Source organism: Sander vitreus, chromosome 6 (genome assembly GCF_031162955.1).
Source record: "Sander vitreus isolate 19-12246 chromosome 6, sanVit1, whole genome shotgun sequence".
In the NCBI taxonomy this organism is placed as follows: Eukaryota; Metazoa; Chordata; class Actinopteri; order Perciformes; family Percidae; genus Sander; species Sander vitreus.
In genome coordinates, this window is record NC_135860.1 from 28,931,762 (window position 1) to 28,955,130 (window position 23,369).

Sequence of the window (23,369 nt, forward strand, 5' to 3'; positions counted from 1 at the left end):
GGCTACATCCTGAAAGAAATACAATAGGCAATACATATATACATTTAAATATGAATATATAAACGAGTCAATACAGTTCAATAAATAATGCCTGGATGGTACTCAGAGTGATCACGGTTCACGGCTCTTCTGCCGAAAGTAGTAGTAGTTTGGGTAGCCAAAAGATTTGGGTTTAGGATTCATTGTGTGAATGGGTTTCATCATCTCCTGTAGGCTACACAGCAGTTGAGTTGGCACAGAAAAAGATAAGAGGTTCACAGGCCAATATGAAAAGGTCAGGCACGTACACACGACATCAAAAGGGGCTTGAGCACCTGCCCTTTTTCTTCCTCGAGAGAAAGTGCCCTTTTTTCTGGATGCATGTTTTATTTTTTTATTTATGAATATAGCCTATATATAGTCCTGTTTGCACACAGCTTCCCTGTCAAACAAATGTATTTATTGATTATAAAATCTAAATATAAGGTAGGGAGATGAGACTTTGTCGAGCTAACATGAGCTACTAGCTTGTGTGATAACTTAGCAGAGGCATCATGGCCGTACAGGCTAATGTTCTGTACTTAATGGAGACACTCCAGGTGGACAGCTACAGTAAAATCTGTGTCAGGTTAACTAATTAAAATGCGCTAATATGCATACATTTGACAAGGCCCAGTTAAAGGCGCTCTAAAGCCTACTACACAGTTTGCGAGGTCAGTGACTCGAGTCTGTTCGGTGTGTTCCGTGCCATTGTCCGTCCGAGGGGCCGTCAGCCTTCATTTTGGTTGATTTGACATGTATAACCGGCGGGGCGGGCACTGCCGGCAGTCGGACTCAAATGACCAATCTGATTGGTAGAGTGCTGACCCGGAAACGGGGAGCGGAATGAGTGTGACTAGAGTCTCTCAAAATCTGAGGAAAATCTTTTAAACTGACCTTTGTCGATCTGAAATGAAGACAGATTCAGCAACTGCACGGCCTATTTCTCTCTTAAAATGTTTTCAGAAACACGTTTCTATTACTAACTATTTTAGTACAATATGAGATCGTATTCTGAACAAGCCGCCATGACAGTCTGTCTTTGAAACCAGACCCACGTGACGCGTTCGTCCAATCAGCTGCCGGTTTTCATTTTTGGGCGACAATACAGATTAGCACCGCCTGCTGTTATGGAGACGTATTACGTCTCGCCTTTTCTGCCGAGGGTCGGCCGTCTGGTCGGTGTGTCTGGGCCTTAAGCGATGTTGGGTGATGTCACTTCTTGTTGACGTTCAAAGTATTGTCAACCAAAACAGAGGCTAGCTTGCCCCTCCCTCCTCCTCATCCCGTCCCCTCCCTTCCGGGCACTAACCCCCCAACTCCCACCCCCAAATCCTTCTTGTCGGTTATTGGCTGGAACACTGTTTGTTATGTTTGGTGGTGCAGGTTGGCGCAGTTTGTTTTTGTTGGCGTTTTTGGAGCCTGGGCTGTCTACAGAGACCACGTTTCTTTTACAGTGTGTTCAGGAGACAGGCAGCTAGCAGATAGTGAGGAAATGTTTGCTGTATGTGACAAAGAATGTTGTAGCCTAAAAAACGTGTGACATCACTTAGAGCACCTTTAATGATTTAAGAGTCTTTCCCCCTTAAATGTTAAGTTTTAAAAAAAAGATTAATTAAGAAGAAATCTACAGATGCAGCCTAAAACAAATACCATCTAAATGTGTATTTTGGAAGTTTTATTTCCATTAGAGTAAAAGAAGACATGGAAGCAAAATAGACCAAAATATCTAAATTGACCACAACATGAAAAAAGTGTCCTGCATTAAACAGTAACTTCATCATTTGGATTGTAGGCTCCTTATCTAATAATAACAGTGTTTTTTCATTGTTGGTGTAGTGTTTTTTTCCTGTAAAATTAACAAAATTGCAGCAACAGCCTTCTTCAGTTTAGTGTGAACATTTTTGTTGTGTGTTATTTATTCCAATGGCACCAAAAGAATTTAAATGATTTATTGCCATTTGCAAAATAAACAAATTCTTATTGAAACGATGTCCCTCTCCTTGGTGCAGTCACTTATTCTAAATACATACTTGAAACTAGTAGCATAGAAAACATGCACATTGTGGCAGAGTTTCCTTTGCTGTTTCTGATTAACCTGGTGAATACTCAAACGTCTCTGTGTGAACTGATTATTTTGTTGAGTATTTCTTAAATCTATTGAACAATTGCACAAGGGAAATAAAATCAGTTAAGGTAGTCAGAGTTGTGTTAATATATTTAAAGTGGCCATATTATGCTCATTTTCAGGTTCATAATTGTAGTTAGAGGTTGTATCAGAATAGGTTTACATGGTTTAATTTTCAAAAAACACCATCTTTTTGTTGTACTACACATTGTTGCAGCTCCTCTTTTCACCCTGTGTTCAGGTCTCTGTTTTAGCTACAGAGTGAGTCCTCTCACTGCTGTAACATCTTTGTTGGCAGTCGCACATGCGCAGTAGCTAGGTAAGATCACATCATCTAGCTAGCTGTTTCTACAACTTTGGCCTGACCAAGGCAGGATTAGCCGGGAGACTTCTTCTAAAGGAGGGCACACTTCCAACTTTGCGTGGAATACCTGCAGAACAGGGACATGGAAGTAGTTCTTTTGTAGATTATCGTGAACTAGTGTGTGTGTTGTAGCAGTGTTTTGCCATTCAGAACAAGCTAGCATGCTACGGTTAGCCACCTCGTCTCGGCTAGTTACGCAGATTTTGAACAGCTCACCCGGAGACTGAAGGGAGGACACATTCAGAAACCGTATCTCACTCAAAACAGCATGGATGCTTGTTTTTTTCCAGGGTTTGTATGCGTGTGGAAGCACCAGAGACACAAAATAACACCCCAAATCCCAGAAAAAGTGATTTTTTTCATAATATGGGCACTTTAACATTTTGTTTAAATTTAAATAAACAATTATTTATTAACTATAAGGCCTTATTTTTCCTTGAGCCCCTGCCGCCCAAAATGTCGGTGCACGTCCCTGGTGATCAGGTTCTCGTGTCACTTGTAGGTTAGTCTGGCTAGTCCACAAAGCATTCTGGGATGGGAGAAAAACATGCTCTGGTTTATTGGTATTTCTTTAAACCAATCACAATCGTCTTGGGCGGTGCTAAGCGCTGGACGGAGCAACGGTGCCTCTGCCAAATAACCTCAGGAAGGAACTTGTTTTGGTGGAACACATGTACGTTCAAAAGTAGTTTTAGTCGTGCGACAGAAAACTCAGATTGGACAGATAGTCTAGCTAGAGTTTAGAACGCCAACACAAAGAAAGAGGAAGGGGACGGACATCTGGCCGAAAATGAGGGACATCCGGCGTAACTTCCGATGGCACCGACTACTTGTAGGTTTTCCGTTTCAAGCAAGCTTCATAGGCCCATATCCTGAACGATTTGATTGCTACATTACAACTGAGAAAACCTTCTCAGTTGTGCCACGTTAACGTGTTGAAGCCATATGCTGTTTCTAATGTAGGCCTACTGGACTCCAACTCAGCAAGCAAATGTTAGTCCTGCACTCCTAGTTGATCCTGTGTCTTCAGTAGAGTGCGGATCGGGCCGCATTTTTCTGTCCGAGCCTGGCCCTCGTCCGTACAGAGCAGTAATCGAACCTGGCCCGAGCCCGACAGGCATTAACATATTTATGTCCGAGCTCAACCCGAGCCCGACACAATTAGTTAAAATCAATTTTTTTTGACATGAATCAATGACACATGTACGTTTGTTTGTGTGGAAAGCCCGCTTTTATTAAGCAACTGTAGGAAGGCATTCAGAAATGTCAACAGATGAGCGCATCAGCGTACATGGGGCAACAAGCGCACGTTAACACAGGTGCGCACCTACATAATAAGCTTTTTTAAATTTTAAATGTTCAATGCCTTATTGCGCTGATGTACTGAGCCCAACCCGAACATCATTTCTAAATATCTGTCTGAACACGGCCCGGCCCGTCGGGTACCGTTGGGTCCCGACGGTTCGGGTATCCATCCTCTAGTCTTCAGGTCCTGATGCTGTTCCTGATGTAAGGTTGGACGGTGATGATCCTGTCTAAAAACAACTTAGAGACTTTTTGTTAGCTCATACTACCCTAGCTTATTGAGTGTACACATCTTATTGAACACAACATTGATGTTGGTAGACTGATAATTCTCCAATTAAACAATTGTTTTTATCGTTTTTGTCGTCAGATAAACGTAAAATAATGGAGTTGGCGGTGAGATGCATGTTTGCTGGTGGATAAATCGAACGGGTACTGTGTTGACCATGTTGGTTCAGCAAAATTATTTGGAAAGTTTGATTTACTGAAGGTGTGGGGAGTTCCTGTGACTGCACATGCACGCAAAATGTCCGCGCATTCATATAGCTTTTGGACTGTAGACATATATTTATAATTAGTTTTAGTTTTCAAAACTAAGCGCCCACCACTTTCCATTCCCTTGTGAATATGGTTGCAGCAGGTCTTGCAGGTTGCGCTGTCTAGATGATGTTGTTGGCTTTAGTGATACGTGGGACGATCAAACAGCTTCATTAAAGCTTCATGCAGTCAGGCATACACTTCTGATTCCACTGGAAACCACCCCTGTCAATGTTCCATTCATTTGCTTTTGGTCAATAAATTACTTGGGTCCAGGACAGGATGCCACCTTCTTTTGGGCAGGCCGGGACTGTCAACTGTACACAGCTTAGTGCAGTTATGAAAACAGGGCGGTTATGTTTTCATCCATGTGAAACAGATATGATAGACTGCTCATACTAATATATTAATTGGATTAGTTTTCATTCTTGGGAATACAATATATTGTGTATATAATGTCATTATGTTAACCCATCTCCACCTTTAGTACATGTTAGTTTGACAGTCAGTCCACTAATGTTTCAGTGTGTTGTGAGAGAGATTAAAGAGGGATGCAGGCGGAGCCAGAAATGGTTGTTCAGTAAAGAGATAAGAGTTTTACAGAGGAAAATTATAGTGTGAGTGTGGTGAAATGACATATCTGTTGTCGTGTAATTAGTCTTGACGAGAAATCAAGTACAGACACTTTACACAAATGCATTATTATCTATCTGTATTTGTTGTTTTTTTCAGACCAAGGCCCACTTTCCCAAAAGAAAATAGGCATCCTACTTCAACAGTATATTACAAATTCCAGCCAGATAAAATGACAGTTTTATAAACAGCTGACTCACTCATTGTCTCTTTTGCCATCTTAATGGGAAGAATTGTGCTGCTTATGCTGTAGAGTGCGGATCGGGCTGCATTTTTCTGCCAGAGCCCGGCCCGTGTCCGACAGAGCAGTAACCAAACCCGACCGATTAATATCTTAATGCCCGACGGGCAATGATATATTATATCATTTTTTTCTCATACTAATGACACATGTACGTTTGTTTGTGTGGAAAGCCCGCTTTTATTAAGCAACTGTAGGAAGGCATTCAGAAATGTCAACAGATGAGTGCATCAGTGCACATGGGGCAACAAGCGCACGTTAACACAGGTGCGCACCTACATAATAAGCTTTTTTAAATTTAAAATGTTCAATGCCTTATCACGCTGATGTGACCGTGACCGAGCCCGAGCCGAACCCGAACATAATTTCTAAATATCTGTCCGAACCCGGCCCAGCCCATCGGGTACCGTTGGGACCCGACGGGCTCAGTTCGGGTATCCATCCTCTATAATGCTGAGACATCAGGGAAGCAATGTCTGGCTCCAAACTAGAGAGTTTTAGTCTCATATCGGGGTCCACATTAATCCGGTTCTGCTGCTCTGTTTTCAGACCAACAGGTGTGGAAAATCACAGTTGTAGGTTGTTGGAAATGGCATCAACAGTTTAAGAGCAGAGTCTGCCAGCTAAGGATGCTCAGGTTGGATGTGGGTTAGTTAATAAAGAAGAGATTATTTTGACTTTTGTGTCTTCAGATACACCTTCAAAAACTAAATGGAAGAACAATCAATTGTCAAGCAAGGTGCACACTCAACTTAACCTTCAACAGGAACAGGAAGTTCGCTTTCAAAGGGTATGCGTAAAATAAGACAAACGGGGAGGGAGGCATGGTCTGTATAAGGTGTAGAATGTGTATTTTTCAGGCATTTATCCTGGAAATGTCTTTCCGTTGATCCAGACTACACATTTTATGACCCAAAGCAAGCCTGGTGTGGGACAAAGCGTTAAATGACCATTCTAGGCTGCTCAGCTGGCCAGTTTTGATTATCAGGGGGGTTGTAACCCCCCCACCCCCCCTGTAAATTCACCAATGACTTCAACAACAGATTTCAAGAAGCGTCATCTCAGCTGGAATTAGATGACGGAAACGAGGGAGGAGAAATGGATGGATGAAAGGATGCAAGGATGAATGGATAATGTTGGCTGTAGGGCTGCACAATATGAGGAAAATATCTAATTGCGATTATTTTGACTGAAATTGCGATGTGACTTACGATATTGGAGGGAATGATGATTTTTGTATCATTATTCTCATTTTCATTGAAAAATATTAAAATTAAAATTAATTTTTGCGAAGATCTGTACCAAACAAAGATGTTTTCTTTAGTCTGTAGGATAGGATCAGACTAGGAGCAGGCTCTGCTGCAACTCAATACTTCAGTCAGAATGTGATTAATTGTGCAGCCCTAGTTGGCTGATGTTTATACTGTGTGTGTGTGTGTGTGTGTGTGTGTGTGTGTGTGTGTGTGTGTGTGTGTGTGTGTGTGTGTGTGTGTGTGCGGTGCGTGTGTGTACATATTTTTTAATAAAAAATTGTAAATCAAGAAATATTTGCATCTGCAAATCTGGAACTTTGAGGTAACATGTAACAATATACATTTATTTACGGTACATTACAGAGGGAAATATTGTTCTTTATGCTCTACTACTTTAATCTAATATGTTTTCTCGGGTTAAGATTTTACATATTTTACACAGACCTATGATGAGTTTATAACATGATGATACATTGTTCGGGACTAAAGTAACCTAGTTGGCTGATGTTTATACTGTACATCTAAGTGACATGGGCAAACACATCCACGGCAGGCCAACACCTTTTCCATGCAGTAACTACACGGCAAATAAACACACCAATATTCATATTTGCTATTCAATCAAGCAGAACTAGACACCTAATGTGAGTTTTTGTGTCTCTGCCCCTCGCTGATATAAGTCTCCCTCTGTCCTGCCTCCCTCCATCCACTCTCTCCCTGATCAGCTGCAGGTACAGTATGGATGCCTCTACTGATAATTGTGCTGGTTGGGGAACTATAACAGGGTTTTACATTGCGACATTGGATCTTGGCTCATTTGATGAGAATGTTTAGGTTTATGACGTGTTACATGTTTATAGTTTATGAAGACTGCAGGTGATGAAATGCAGTTCATCACTACCGTATATAAACTCAATACACGGGTAGTTTCTGTAAAAAATGAAATGGCTGTTTAGTTTCCTCTCAAAGTATGGAAAATATATTTAATTAGTATTGATTTGCATTTCTCCATTATTATTAATATTATTATTACTAAACAGTGTCTACAGTTTGTCAGTTATAAAATTAGTAGCAGACATGAATGTCTGAAAATCAAACTGTGAGCGCGATTTAAATTGTTTTTCTTTGACTTTTTGTGATTTGTTTGAGGATTTATTTGCACTACTCTGGATCTGGCATGTATTCATTTACCTAACCCAATACTGGCAGGACATACTTGTATGCACGATAAAATAATACAGATGTCATTCTAGTCCATGCAATTCCACTGCAGGGCCTTACTTTACCCATACATTCATTTACCTTTATCTTGATTTGGGTTTTTTTAGTAAAGAATTGCTTTTTTCATGCAGCTGTAATTTGATTGATGAGGTTTTTTTTATAATTGCTTGCAGTGACATCTAACACTGTATTACAGAATCATGGAAACTTTCAAGCATTGTTTTTAAAACTATGGTCTTACACAGTTCCGGCTCCTTCAGGTAACTTTAGTGCATGTTTCTGTTCAGTTCTGTGGCGATCTGCTGATACCTTCACATTATTACTGTAAACTGTCTTCAGCCAGCCAGGGTTGTGTTTGTACTTCTGCTACTTCAACTAGTATTAGAGCTAATGCTAGTTAGCCATAACCATAGCCATAATGCAAATGTATCTATAATTTGGATTTGCAAAATGCAAATTTAGCATTCCTGTAGTCTTGCATTGCCAGAGTATGGAGTAATGTCTGGCTACACTGCATATCTATTCTTTTTTTAAAGATTTTTTTGGGGCTTTTCTGCCTTTAATGGACAGGACAGGTAGGTGAGAAAGGGGAGAGAGAGGGAAGACATGAAGGAAATCGTCATAGGTCGGACTCGAACCCTGGACCTCTGCGTCGACGCATAAACCTCTATGTATATGTGCACCTGCGCTTCCCACTGATCCAATCCAGCCGCCCGCTTATATATTCTGGTTAGAGGGGGGGAAATGCTCTGGCTTGTTTGTATTTCTTCAAACCAATCACAACCGTCCGCATAAGGAGAGGGACATCATGCGCCAGATGTCAGGCTTAATACTAGCAATGGACAATGTTAGTACAGACTAACGTTCCTCTGATTACATATTTAAACCGGGTTTGCTCAACCAGCTGTATTAATATGGAAGACAAACCAAAAGCATTTTTCAGAGTAACATTGTTATTACAACGTCACAAAGATTGAGGGTTCAATATTTCTGTAAGTGATCTGACGATTAAGCTTGATTATTTAAAGTGCTCATATTATGCTCTATTGTAGTCCAGTCTTTACTTCCGTGACAAGTTATAATGCTCGCCTAGCTGCTAGCATGGCACGCCCTCATACTCTGCTTCTGACTGGCTAGTAGTCCTTACCTAGCTACTGAGCATGTGCGACTCCCAACAAAGATGGAACAGAAGTGAGATGCCTCACTCTGTAGCTAAAACAGAGAGCTTAACACACAGGGTGAAAAGAGGAGCTGCAGCAATGTGCAGTACAACAGAAATATGGTGTTTTCTGAAAATTAAACCACATAAACCTATTCTGATATAACCTGTAAATACAATTATGAACCTGAAAATGTGCATAATATGAGCACTCTAAATTATCTTTAAACTATTTGCCTTTCAGAATGTATACAATAAAGTTATCAACATTATCAAGCTGTAATAACATTAGTTTGATTGGAATCATGCTACAGGATTCATTTCTGATAAGTCAAAACTATTTACAGTAAAACTTGAGCTCCACTTAATTCAATTCAGTTTTATTTATAGTGTCAAATCATACCAGAAGTTATCTCAGGACACTTTACAGATAGAGCAGGTCTAGACCACACTCTGTAACATCTGGTGCGACAGCGTTAAGGAAAAACCTCCTGTAACAGGCGGAAACTTCGGACAGAATCTGACTCTTGATGAGCGGCCATCGGGGAGATAGAGAGAGAGAGAGAGAGAGAGAGAAAGAAATATGAGAAATATGACCCAATTGAAGGCCTTTGGGTGGCTACTTACTCTATGGTCTTTTGTGTTTGACACATGTAGCACAGATGGTCGGATGATTCCTTTTCTACAGGTTCTCTCAGTAGTCCTACAGAGAAAAAGAAAATGTAGAAAGGACCCCAATAAAACAAACTCTGTCCAACTTCTACATTTAAAGTCACAGTAATGTTCATTTTGTTAGAATTGTTTGGGCATTGGTCATTTTTGAGTTTGCAAGCTGCTGCTTTGTGTTATACTGAGGTGTGTGTGTGTGTGTGTGTGTGTGTGTGTGTGTGTGTGTGTGTGTGTGTGTGTGCGTGTGCGGTGTGTGTGTGTACATATTTTTTAATAAAAAATTGTAAATCAAGAAATATTTGCATCTGCAAATCTGGAACTTTGAGGTAACATGTAACAATATACATTTATTTACGGTACATTACAGAGGGAAATATTGTTCTTTATGCTCTACTACTTTAATCTAATATGTTTTCTCAGGTTAAGATTTTACACATTTTACACAGACCTATGATGAGTTTATAACATGATGATACATTGTTCGGGACTAAAGTAACCTAGTTGGCTGATGTTTATACTGTACATCTAAGTGACATGGGCAAACACATCCACGGCAGGCCAACACCTTTTCCATGCAGTAACCACACGGCAAATGAACACACGGCAAATAAACACACCAATATTCAATTTGCTTTTCAATCAAGCATAACTAAACACTAGCATGTGATAGTTTTTGTGTCTCTGCCCCTCGCTGATATAAGTCTGATATAAGTATACAGCACTCCATCAACCAGCTACAACATAAAAACACACACAGTATAAATTAAAACCTGCATACCTCATGTCTCCACATTTTTGTCATGTTGAAAATGAAGGGCCTCCACCCATTGTTCTGGTGTCAGTGACAGTCCTCAGTCTGTCCCTGTCTTCCTAAAGATGTGTTAACTGGCACGCATGTAACAATCTAACTTCTAATGTATCAACAATCCACACAACTAACTTTATGCACTCATAGCTAAATCTGTGAGGTTTAAGGCGTGTGTGTATGTGTGTATGCGTGCGTGTATGCGTGCGTGCGTGCGTGTGTGCATTTGGACTAAAGAAGGTGGTAAATGATCTTGGTAAGTAATTTGACAAAATTGTAGTAAATATTTTCGGTGCATCAAAAAGGGTGCTCGTTAAGATACCAGCAGATAAACTAATCCATCACAAATTAGTGCATACAAAGTCACAAAAAGTAAAGTAATGAAGTGAAATGAGGAAAAAACTGCAAAAAGGTCCACTTTTTGAAAACAAGAAAGAAAACCATTAGTAACACATTACGCTGTCATGGATTAAAATCCTGCAGCGCACGCAAGGTCCCCCTGCTCAAGCCAGCACGTCCAGGCCCGTCTGAAGTTTGCCATTGACCATCTGGATGATCCAGACGAGGAATGGAAGAAGGTCATGTGGTCATGAGACAAAAATAGAGCTTTTTGGTCTAAACTCCACTCGCCGTGTTTGGAGGAAGAAGAAGGATGAGTACAACCCCAAGAACACCATTCCAACCGTGAAGCATGGAGGTGGAAACATCATTCTTTGGGGATGCTTTTCTGCAAAGGGGACATGACGACTGCACCGTATTGAGGGGAGGATGGATGGGGCCATGTATCGCGAGATCTTGGCCAACAACCTCCTTCCCTCAGTAAGAGCATTGAAGATGGGTCGTGGCTAGGTCTTCCAGCATGACAACGACCCGAAACACACAGCCAGGGCAACTAAGGAGTGGCTCCGTAAGAAGCATCTCAAGGTCCTGCAGTGTGTGCAAACCTGGTCAAGAACTACAGGAAATGTATGATCTCTGTAATTGCAAACAAAGGTTTCTGTACCAAATATTAAGTTCTGCTTTTCTGATGTATCAAATACTTATGTCATGCAATAAAATGGAAATGAATTACTTAAAAATCATACAATGTGATTTTCTGGATTTATGTTTTAGATTCCGTCACTCACAGTTGAAGAGTACCTATGATAAAAATTACAGACTTCTACATGCTTTGTAAGTGGGAAAACCTGCAAAATTGGTTTAACATGAGTTCTTACCATTGTGTCTGTCCCTCTGTCTCTCTCTCTTTCAGCCATGGAAATCCTTGCAGTGTGTTTGGCTGTTTGTTCTGCACTCTTGGCAGGTATACCTGTAGGAGGCCAGCAATATTAACACTGAGTACTAAGTCTAAGTTCTTTGTCATTCACTTTGCAAAATCTCCTCTCTTCTTCTCTTCTCCAGTATGCCATGGTTGCTCTACAGGAAAGGAGTTCATCACAACATTTCTTCCTAATTACGAGGGTGTTTTTGTTGATCACAGACTCCATGTGGTTCTGACTGCTCAGGGCTCTGCAGCCAATGTTCACATACAGGTGAGAATCATATTTTTAAGTAAATGAGTTGGACAATGCAACAGTGCAAAAAAGTCCTTTAATTATCACTCATGCAGCATGCAGATGTCTGCATTTTAGCAAAATGAAAAGTACATTTCAGGCTGGAGCCCAGAAGCAAAGCACATTCACCAAAGACAAACACAGATCTTAATAACGAGATATGATTTTTGATGTAAAAATATTCTTTGTAAATCTTTACAATAATTCCCAGAGAGAACCAAGCAGGCCTGCCTTGCTGCAAGGTCCACATTTTCTTTAAGGCTTTATCCTGGAAATGTACTTTCGTTAATTCAGACTCTTTGTATGCTCCCATTAGGCTCATTTTACATTTCCATGAAAGACAACATCCAGTCTGTTTTAATGTGCTCATGAATGTTTAACAAATACAGACGTATTGATCTGCAGGTGGATTCAGTGTCTTTCTCCAGCCGGCTGACTCTCTCTGCAGGTGAAAGCCGTTGGCTTTCTCTGCCATGTGGATCCGAGCTCAAGGAGCAATTTGTTACTGCAAACTCAGCGGTTCGAATCTCATCTAGTACTGCAATCTCTGTGGTCTCTTTCAACCAACGCTTCGCCACAGGGGATGGCGCGGTGGTTTCCCCAACAGAAGAGCTGGGCACTGACTACTTTGTGTACACGCCCACAGGAAGCGTGCCTAACATGGACAGTCTACTGGCTATCGTTAATGGCAATAGTCAGAACCAGATCATCATCTTACCTGGTGCTGATGTGTCACTGAGAGGTGGGTCTAGGTGGCAGCGTGGGACGGCAGTGACCATTAACCTGGCACCCTACGCATCCTACCTTGTACGAAGTCATACAACTTTGACAGGCACGCGGATTCGATCCCAGCAGCCTGTTGCTGTCCTAGCAGGCCACCAGTGTCTGTCGTTGGGTCACCTGTGTGAACATGTGTATGAACAGCTTCCCCATGTGGCAAGCCTGGGTAAAGAATATATGGTACCCTGGACCGGCAGCTGTAAGGCTACAAACTGGGCAGTGATTGTAGCTGCTGAAGACAACACTGAGGTGACAGTGCACAGGGACCGTAACTTAGAAAAACAGTTGAGTTCAATATTATTCATTACAATATACAGTATACTGTTGAAGCTACAACAAAGTTGTTTGCCAGTCTGTCTACCTATCCATCCATCCATCCATCCATCCATCCATCTATCCATCTATCTATCTATCTATCTATCTATCTATCTATCTATCTATCTATCTATCTATCTATCTATCTAACATATAAGAACACAGCGTAATGAGACTTTCCTCCCCAGGAAACACATAAGTCATTGCAGCAGCAAATACGACCTATATTTTGACAACGCCCTCCAGTGGCCGTAGTATGTATGACGGGAGCAAAGCAGGAAGTAAGATGACCAAGAATAAGAGCACTGTCACTACCCGATGTGAGTCGAGTGCAGATGTGAGTTGCGCGTGTTCAGATTCAAACGGTTTACGGCATAACGCCAAGGGATCCGGATCCGGCTGCAAGCAAAAAATAATAAAACTTTTCTCATTACAAACAATAACAGAAGATGGAAATCATTTCTCATTTCAAAAACGTTTTAGCTATCTATGATTGTTTGATTGCTAACGTTAGCCTTTGTTGTGTTTGATTGTAGCCTGCAGTGAACGAACTTCGTTATGTAGGTCCATTTTTATTGTACTGACATTACAGAAGTCTGTCGTTAGCAGGTTCTTGTAGGCTACTTCAGCCTCTAATCTAGAACTGACATCAGGGATCATGCCGTGAAAATGCGATGCCTTACGCTAAATAATAAATTACTGCTATGTAATGTACCTATCTCATTATTCTGTGGCTAACAGCAAAACAGATCTGCGCGAAATCTGGTCTAGCCTACCTGTGTGGGACTGGTGAGGAGGGGGAGCCCTTGTCGCAAAGTGACGCATGCACAACTCACATCTGCACTTGACTTACATCGGGTATGTGACAGCACCAAATTTTCGTGTTCCAAAATGGCGTCTATTCAGTTCAATGGAGTTGCCTGCTGGCATTGTGAGCAGGTTTTTAAATCACTTTTCTCAGCTCGAGGGAAGTTTTCCAAAATAAAAAGTCCTTGGATTAAAAAATCATAATAGAACTGAGCTGCAGAGAGATTTTTTGTTGCAATACCTCGAGTTGAAAACAAAAGTAAAGTAAAAAAAAATGTTTTAACTTTACGGAACAAGCGCGTAACCCGAAGTGAAGTAACGTCTGATTTAAACCCAAACCACCAATTTTGAATCAACTTAACTAAGTAGTGGGACCGTTTCACAATGTTATCAAGGTGTTTAAAACCGCGATCGTTACCTTCTCTAGTTTAGATATGAGGACGTATTTCCTGCCACCACTAGGGGTGCTAACTTATAAAACTCTCCTGTGGGTAGTATTAGAGGGGAGGGGGGAACACACCACCCATATTGTCGTATGGTTTGAAAGGCTTGTTGTAAATAATATAGGTTTGAATATATACATGTTAATCTAGTTTTCTAACCGGCAAAGAGAGCGCAACGCAATGCAACTGAAGAAAACACAAACAACTGGAAAAAAAAATACACCTACACCACTCTTAGAAGTAGAAGAGCCTGAAGGAACCTTCACTGTGGAGGAACCTTTTGAGTTCAAAAAGGTTCCTTGAGGAACCCCCTCAAGGAAGCAAAGTTCCTTGAAAATCCTAATGGTGTAGACAGCATTTAGGGAAAAAGATGCAGCAAATAATTAACACAAGCAGTCTGCTATTCAGTATTAACAGACCCTAGAATGCTGTAATTGACCAACCAGAATCGAATATTCAACAAAGCTGTGTAATTAAAGTAAAATCATCTATGATTGATTTTGCTAAATCATTGACGAATAGTCATCACATTTGTCCATTCTTCCCTCTGAAACTTCTGTGTGTCTCTATTTTCTTTATTAAAATAGTCACTATAAATGAAACTATATATGTTTTACTCAGTTCATCTAAACTTGGACTACACTTATCTAACTAAGGAAGTAAACATATCACATTTACACAAACAGGAGGCTGCCGACAGCTGGAAGCGTCATCTTGCAGACATTGATCAACAAACAGCCACTGGTTGTCAAGAGCAACAAGAAAGTAATGGTGCTGCTTCTCAGCAACAACTTGCCAAATGACCCCTTTCTAATAACGCTGACTCCTTCCTGCAAGCTTGCCACTGATTGGGAGGTGGAGACGGTGAATGGATTGGACAATGATGTTGCCATCCTGTCAGAGAGGCAGGGGGCCGGCAGTGTGAAGGTGTGTGTGAAGGGACTGTGCCAAACACCTAAGTGGAGCGACTTCCTGTCAGATAAGGGCTGGGTGTGGTCCAACATGCCACTGGGGAAATGGCAGAGTCATGTCACAGTGAAAGGTGACGCCCGTATGGCAGTCTACGCCTACGGGGGAACATTCCGCCATTCATATGGCATTGCTGGAGTTTGTTCTGGAGGTACACACACACACACACACACACACACACACACACACACACACACACACACACACACATAGTGCGTTTCACTATCTTTGTGGGGACCCGTCATTGACATAATGCCTAAATGCCTAACCTTAACCCTTACCCTCACCCTAACCATAACCTAATTCTAACCCTAATCCTACAACTAAGTCTTAACCCTCAAACAGCCCTTTGAAGTTGTGGGGTTCAGTATTTTGGCCCCACAAAGCTGTCCGGACCCCACAAGAATACTGTATTCCCTGTTTTTGGACCCCACACACACACGACTAAATGTACAGTACATCATACGTACACGGTGTTCTTGTCTTTTGTGGGTTAGCCAGAGTACTGCTGTTGTTGTCCACAACACACACATGCATACAAATGATGGATTCATTTAGTTATGATCAGAATCAGAATCAGAAAAGGGTTTATTGCCACAGTAAGTTACACTTACGTGAAATTTTCTTTGGTGAATGGTGCATACATACACAAACAAACATTTAACATGAACAGGAAATACACAATAAATACAGAAATAAAGCCATACGATTTACTGTAAATACAAATATATACGAAATAGCTGTTTAGCATGAGAAAAGGGAGGCGAATGGGTTGGTAACTGAAGATTTCACTTAATTTATGGCTAAAAGGGATGAGAGAAAATTGATGAAGCATCGTGCACAGTTAATGATGATGGCACAATAAAATGTGTCTGCCATGGTGCTACATGCAATGCATATGGTGTGTTTGTATTTCCTGTAGGTGGTGCCCCCCCTCCTACACCAGCCCCGGATCCCTGTGAAAAGGTGAAATGTCGAGTGAAGGAGCGATGTGTGAAGGGAGAATGCGTCCATGTTTCTACAGCTACCTGCCGGGCAGTGGGTGACCCCCACTACATGACATTTGATGGCCGACTCTTTGACTTCCAGGTAGGGTTGGGACAGCCCGACCAATCATCACCAAATATCCACTAGTCTCACATTGCCAGCTCTATCTCCACAGTGCTGCAAGTAAGGTCTGGCTACACCCCAGATGCATTCTGGAATAGGAGAAAGAAACCCTCTGGGGTGTTAGCATTTCTTTAAACTGGTCACAATAGTCTTGGAAGGTGTGTTATTTCTAGCCTTAGCGCAGCATTATATGAAGAAGGCAATGAGTACTAGCTAATCAGAGGCAGAGTAGGGAGGGTTTTCGCGGAATGCGATGGGGAAAAAAGTCAAACTACTGTAGAGGTCAGTTGGCATGTGGATTGGAACATTTCCCAAAACTCTATTTCCCAGAAAAGGTTGACTGAACTAGATTAAGGTGAGCATCTTTGTTATGGTGCCATCAATATCTTTGGATAACGTAAACTTGACAGTTTCAGCGATAGACATATGCCTCTTGGAAATGCACAGACACTTGGGATGGCACCAAATGACCTTACGTGTGTTTACTGTAACTGTATCACTAATCCTAATTTTCCTCGATCGACAGTTCATTAAATGCTTCTGTGTAGGTCGTAAATGTCTCCAGAACATTCTTCATGTATGTAAATATGAGTTGTGCTGCTCCTGAGTTTTTACTTAACAACACACACAAAAACACAAAGCCTTGTTCTGCTGCATTTTCAAGCAGCCGTTGTTATTTTGCCTGTCTGGTGGAATAGCGATGTCCTATTATTATAACTCAAACTCCCTGTTTCTGGTACCTGTTGGCCAACATTCATCTTTTCTTTCAGGGTTCCTGCACTTACATTATGACAACAGTTGCAAAGACGGCATCTGGCCTTGTGCCTTTCACTGTGACGACCAAGAATGACCATCGAGGTAACCTTCACGTTACATATGTGAGGACTGTAACTGTCAGTGTTCACGGGCAGACACTTATCATCGGCAGACACAATGGACAAGTAGAGGTAACATATCTCCTAGTATACTGTAACTAGCAATGAATGTAATAATCTGTTCAAATATAGAAACATCTTTATGAGAATACTAAACTACACAAAGACCTCTCTCAAATCATGACATGACCTTACCCTTTATAAATATTCACACATATGTGACTTGTATTTGGGCCCTTCCAACACATAAGTTACTTTCTAATTTGTTGATTCTAAATATAGTTATAGTTCTATTATTATTAGAGTTTATAGTTTCTCTTCCTGAATATGTGTCAGCAACAGACATTCGTTAAGGATGTTTGGCTCCAGAAGGTTCAGATAATTTAAAAGAAACAGCTCAAACCCAAAAGGAGCACAAGCAATGTTTTAATAATAATTTCTTATTGCAACGCAGCTACAGTCAGCTAGTAGCCAAGCAGCTGGTGAAACATGAATGAAGCCACTGATGCCAATTAACTAATGGCTTTAAATGAACTGTTTTTTAATCACCAGCCAATATGGCTAGTACATTTTCACATTTACCAGCCAATCAGATTTTCCACTAGCCAAATGATTTTACTAATTTCAACACATTTTAATAACTTAATTACTTAATTTCATCAATACCGCTCGTTAGACACGTAGTCGACGGTTGTATGACACATCACGACATGGTGTTCATGGGAAATATAGGATTAGTACTATGAGCATTGTTGCCAGATAAAGATTACATTTCCAAGCCAAACACACACAAAACCGCCCAAATTTCTTGGCGGAAAACCGACCAATCTGGCAACATTTCTGCAGCTGGCCGATTCAAACAGACGCAGTGTTGTTTGCTGCTTTCATATCCCGCCAAAAAATTTATTATTTACCAGCATTTGTCGGGTTGGAGGGTGTCAATTTAAAGCCCTGAATGCAAGCATAACTTTTTATGATTTCTAGCTCTCTTAACGCAGTTCTCTTTGCTTTCCATACAACTACACACAACTTCCTCACAACCTGTTCTTGTATTGCAATGCATTTACAGTTTTTACCATTGCCCATATGCACTGTTATATGTTGCAATGTTCTATGTACAGTTTGTTTGAATGTTTTTTTCTGTTTTTACCTTCAGGTGAATGGAGAACTTCAGTACTTGCCTGTCACTTTGTTGGGTGGAAAGGTCTCTGTAAAGCAGAGTGGAATCTATGCCTCCCTCATCACTGACTTTGGCCTGAGTGTTAACTATGACTGGAACATGAGGCTGTACATCACAGTGCCATCCTCCTACTATGAAAACCTGGGAGGCCTCTGTGGAAACTACAATGGAGACGGGAGAGATGACCTGCCCGAACCAACAGGTGGGGAAGGGGGGCATAGAGGGAGAACACTGTAGCAGGAGAGATGGTCGGGTGCAACAAGTTGTCCAATGTGGCCAAAATGTAACTTCCAATATCCAACAGAGGTGGAAATTACACTTTCCCCCAGAAGTGTAGAATTGGTGTGCAGTGCCAGGTAGCATGAAGCAGGGGCGATTCCAGGATTTTTTAAGTGGGGTGGCACAGGGGGGACATTTTATCAGAATACAGCTTAGAAAATCTGCTTAGAAATATAGAAAATATTCGATAGGATAGAACATAATGTAATTCTGCTAAATAAAACATCACATTCATTATTAGTTTCACTTGTTTTCATTTTAAACAAATTGTATATCCAAAATACAATACACATTTTCTATAGGCTCAGTCTGCCACTCTTTTTAAAAACAACTCCAGTGCTGGTTCCATGGTATCAGAATTTTAGATAGTTGTCATGGTAACATTAGTTGGTCATGTGACAAGGGCTGGGAAGATTGCAGAACAGGCAGCCAAGTGACGGAACTCTGACCCAATGGAAATCACAATTGTCAGACTGGCAGCACTCATATTTCAGGGGAGGCCGGTGCCCCCACATGCCCCCACGTGCTCCCCCTTCTAGTCCTGCCCCTGGCATGAGGTAGTGGTGGAAGAAGTTTTGACCGCCCTCATATTCTGAGTCAGTGAGACTTAAACTGTTGGACCTGTATAAACCGAAACATCACTGAAAATGAGCATGGGACCCAGGAGGTAATCCCCTAGAATGTCTTTATAGTGGGAGGAACACAGAGCAGCAGTGCTAACTACTGAGACACCGGGCCAACAGTCCTCTCAACTTAAGATATGTCATCAGTCTTTGGAAGAGAATATTTAACTGTTCATTCAGCCAGAAGTTCACATGTTGTGCTTTTGACTTGCAGGTTCCAGTTTCTCTGCTGTGCTGAAAATGATCCAGGCGTGGAAGGTGGATGACAAGTCCGACCTGTTCTGTAGTGATAACTGTGCTGGTCACTGTCCCCAGTGTTCACCACAGCAGCAGACACACTTCCGCCAACCCAGTCTCTGTGGGATTCTGACCGTGTCAGATGGACCATTTTCAGCCTGCCACAAACAGATTGACCCCTCTATGTACCTGAATAACTGCGTCTATGATGTCTGTATCAATAAAGGTGAGCCAATACTGAGGTTCACAGTTTTGGGCAGAATGAACACTGAAAATATTCACAGATCACATATTAATGTTCACATAAACAGTATCAATGCATGTATCAAATCATTCTTTGACGTCTTAGTATGTCAGGATGTATTTGTTGACAGTTCCTGTGAATCATAATGTGTGTGTTTGTCCAGGTGCAAGACAAACGCTCTGTGATAACCTGAAGAGTTATGAAGATGCCTGTCTGTCAGAAGGAGTGAAAGTTAATCCTCAGTGGAGAATGGTCACCAAATGCCGTAAGTCACTAAGCAAAATATTATTGCTTTGAACACTGTCATAACTGCAAGGTGTTGCTTATTTTTTTGTATGGTGTTTAACTGTGTCTGTTTTTTTGCAGTGTAATTGTAAGGTTTGGACTACAACTGATCTTATGTCTCTTGAACCTGTGCATCACTATACAACATTTCCCCTCTTTTAGATGAGAGGCCAATTGTCTTTAAAGGAGAATTCCGGCCAATTTTTACGTTAATCTTGATCACTATAGCTACGCGAGTATTTTCAATAGAAAAAACCCGACCCGAATCAGTGCAGGTAACACGGAGAAGCTGCAGCTACGTACTACAAGCGTCCCCTGAGCTAAAACGGCAGTGGTCGGGGCAAGTTTTAGAGTGCCTTTGTGCCAGCAGCTAACGGCTAACGGCTATTAGCTAGCAGGGCAAGCTAGCTACCGGCAGAATCGGGGTAGGTGAATTTAAACAATGTCTGAGTTGAAAACACATCTTGTTGACACGTAAGGTCCCTGTTCATGTGGCACAGACATATTAATTGCATTTTGTGTCTGTTAAGAGGCACAAAGGCACTCTAAAACTTGCCCCGACCACTGCCGTTTTAGCTCAGGGGACGCTTGTTGTACGTAGCTGCAGCTTCTCCGTGTTACCTGCACTGATTCGGGTCGGGGTTTTTTCTATCGAAAGTACTCGCGTAGCTATAGCAATCAAGATTAACGTAAAAATTGGCCGGAATTCTCTTTTAAGAATCGTAACGCCTCACCTATACTATATATACTATATAGGTAGCCAACTGCGCGCCTGTGTTAACGTGCGCTTGTTGCCCCGTGTGCACTGATGCACTCATCTGTTGACATTTCCGAATGCTTTCTACAGTTGCTTAATAAAAGCGGGCTTTCCACACAAACAAACGTACATGTGTCATTACTATGAGAAAAAAACAAGATTTTAACTGTGTCGGGCTCAGGTCGGGCTCGGACATAAATATCTCAATGCCTGTCGAGCTCGGGCCGGATTCAGTTACTGCTCTGTCGGATGCAGGACGGCCTTGAACAGAATGCACTCTAATGCAGTGTTAGGGGCCAGGCTTTACCCTGCAAATGTATTTCAGTTGCACCAGACTAAAAATGAGGAAAGGTCATAACATTTTAAATGGTCATCTAAAGGGCTTTTTGTCGCAACTTTTCTGCCCCAAATATTTTTTTTAGTTGAGTTGTAAATAAGTTTTTTTTTTAAACTACAGGATGGGATCATGTGATTGAAGATTGATCCGTTGAATAAGTATAATGTAAAACTAATACAAGCATATTGATATTCTTTAATATTGGATGGTGTTGTATCGGTTCGCACTGATAGGAACAATGAGCTAAAAACTTAATTATGATGATCAATGATGTCTACTGTCCTGTCCCCAGCCCTTTCTTGTCCAGCAGGTAGCCACTATGAGGCGTGTGGCTCCCCCTGCCCGGCCTCCTGCGTGGATCCAGACAGTGAGAAGCTGTGTAAAGGCCCCTGTGTGGAGGGATGCAGCTGCAATCCAGGAATGGTGCTGAGTGGAGACAGGTAACATATAGCTATGTGGGAACCCCGACTGACACAGACTCTCCCTAACCCACACACCCTGATATTAACAATAGAAACCACTGCATCACAAATATACCTAAAATAGTTATATTCATATATAACAACAGCAGCACTCTGGCTAACCCACAAAAGACAAGAACACCGTGTACGTTTGATGTACTGTACATTCAATCGTGTGTGTGTGTGTGTGTGTGTGTGTGTGTGTGTGTGTGTGTGTGTGTGTGTATTTCAGATGTGTTCCTAAGTCTAGCTGTGGATGTACGTATCAGGGCAGATATTACCCAGCAGACACCACTTTCTGGGGCGATAACACCTGCACCACCAGGTGTAAATGCCTTAACGGGAAAGCCACGGTTGGTGTGTGTGTGTGTGTGTGTGTGTGTGTGTGTGTGTGTGTGTGTGTGTGTGTGTGTGTGTGTGTGTGTGTGTGTGATCTGATATTCTGTTCTGTGTTCTGTTCCCTGCTGGCGTAGTGCACATCGGTGACCTGTACGAAGAACAAGCTCTGTGCCTTGAAGGGGGGGGTTAGGGACTGTTACCCAACATCCTATGCAACATGCCAGGGCACTGGAGACCCCCACTACCAAAGCTTTGACAAGTGGCGGTTTGATTTCCAGGGTACTTGTACCTATGTCCTGTCTCAACTCACCAAGGGATCAGACCAGGACCTGGAACCGTTCCAAGTGCTGGTCCAAAATGAGAACAGAGGACGTAACAAGGCTGTGGCCTACACCAAGTCCGTCTCTCTTACTGTATTCGGTAACATCACTGTCAGCATGAGTCGTGCCAGCGTGGGGAAAATACTGGTAAGATTAGTCTGTACTCTAGAGTATTTAGCCCCAGTCCTGCTCACCAAGGCTCCATGTTTCACTCTGTAGTAGTTACCTACGGGTACTGCCGCTCCGCTATTCATCTGCATGTACGGCAGTCCAAAAAATCGGCAAACTTTCCCTTAAGTTACCAGCTAACGCTAGTGGCAGCTAGCTAGCTTGGTTGGCAGAACAACACATTTTTAGGTGACAAAAATGTTCCTGTTAACTTTGCTGAAGTGAAAACATATAGAGAGTCAAACTTTGAGATGAAAACACAGACAAAAACAAGTTGAGGTCTATTTTAATGTTCACAGTGTTAGCATGGTTAGCATTAGCATTAGCATAAGCCTCTGTCCTGATTGACAGGTCCTAAATCCTCCCCTGCTTTATCCTCTATTTTAAAATAAATGGAACCATCATTTACTAAATGCTGTATTGAAGAAGACTTAAAACTAGAGATTGAGACCATAACCGCATTATGAAAATGTTTACTGAGGTAATAAATCAAGAAAGAAGTAGGCTCATTTTCTCATAGACTTCTGTTTTGAGCCAGTGGAGTCTCCCCTGCTGGAAGTTAGAGAGAATGCAGCTTTAAGGAGCTTCAGCTTTGGCTTCACTTCTCAGACCCAAAAGCTTTGTCCATTATTGTTACATTCTATAGTAATGACTGAATGTGATGTTACAGGGGTAAGGTGTGATATATCTGCCTTCTACAGCTGCTATACTGATTCTGTACCACCCCCCTCCCCCCCAGGTTAACAGCCAATCAGTGAACCTGCCTTACTCCACGGAAGACGGAAAGCTTTCCTTGTTCCGGCGTGGCTTCTTTGGCATTGTGACGACATCTTTTGGTTTGACGCTCAGCTTCAACTGGAACAGCTATGTCAGCTTGACGCTGCCCAGTTCATTCTCTGCTGCTACAGCTGGTAAGGCGTGTGTGCCTACAACAATAATAGTGCTGCAACGATT

At 41.8% G+C, this 23,369-nt stretch overlaps 1 protein-coding gene across 1 annotated transcript in view; it reads left to right on the forward strand.

Annotated features, from left to right (window-relative positions):
* The first annotated feature begins 7,164 nt into the window (after positions 1-7,164).
* LOC144520026 (IgGFc-binding protein-like) overlaps positions 7,165-23,369 on the forward strand; it is a 43,305-nt gene continuing 27,100 nt past the window's right edge. The window contains exons 1-14 of the mRNA XM_078253614.1: positions 7,165-7,210; positions 11,586-11,636; positions 11,735-11,865; positions 12,292-12,950; positions 14,918-15,351; positions 16,123-16,289; positions 17,081-17,257; positions 18,342-18,567; positions 19,482-19,730; positions 19,912-20,013; positions 21,420-21,567; positions 21,821-21,941; positions 22,062-22,394; positions 23,155-23,326. Coding sequence (XP_078109740.1) covers positions 11,588-11,636; positions 11,735-11,865; positions 12,292-12,950; positions 14,918-15,351; positions 16,123-16,289; positions 17,081-17,257; positions 18,342-18,567; positions 19,482-19,730; positions 19,912-20,013; positions 21,420-21,567; positions 21,821-21,941; positions 22,062-22,394; positions 23,155-23,326 — 2,968 coding nt within the window. The 5' untranslated portion in view covers positions 7,165-7,210; positions 11,586-11,587. The remainder of the gene's footprint in view (positions 7,211-11,585; positions 11,637-11,734; positions 11,866-12,291; positions 12,951-14,917; positions 15,352-16,122; positions 16,290-17,080; positions 17,258-18,341; positions 18,568-19,481; positions 19,731-19,911; positions 20,014-21,419; positions 21,568-21,820; positions 21,942-22,061; positions 22,395-23,154; positions 23,327-23,369) is intronic.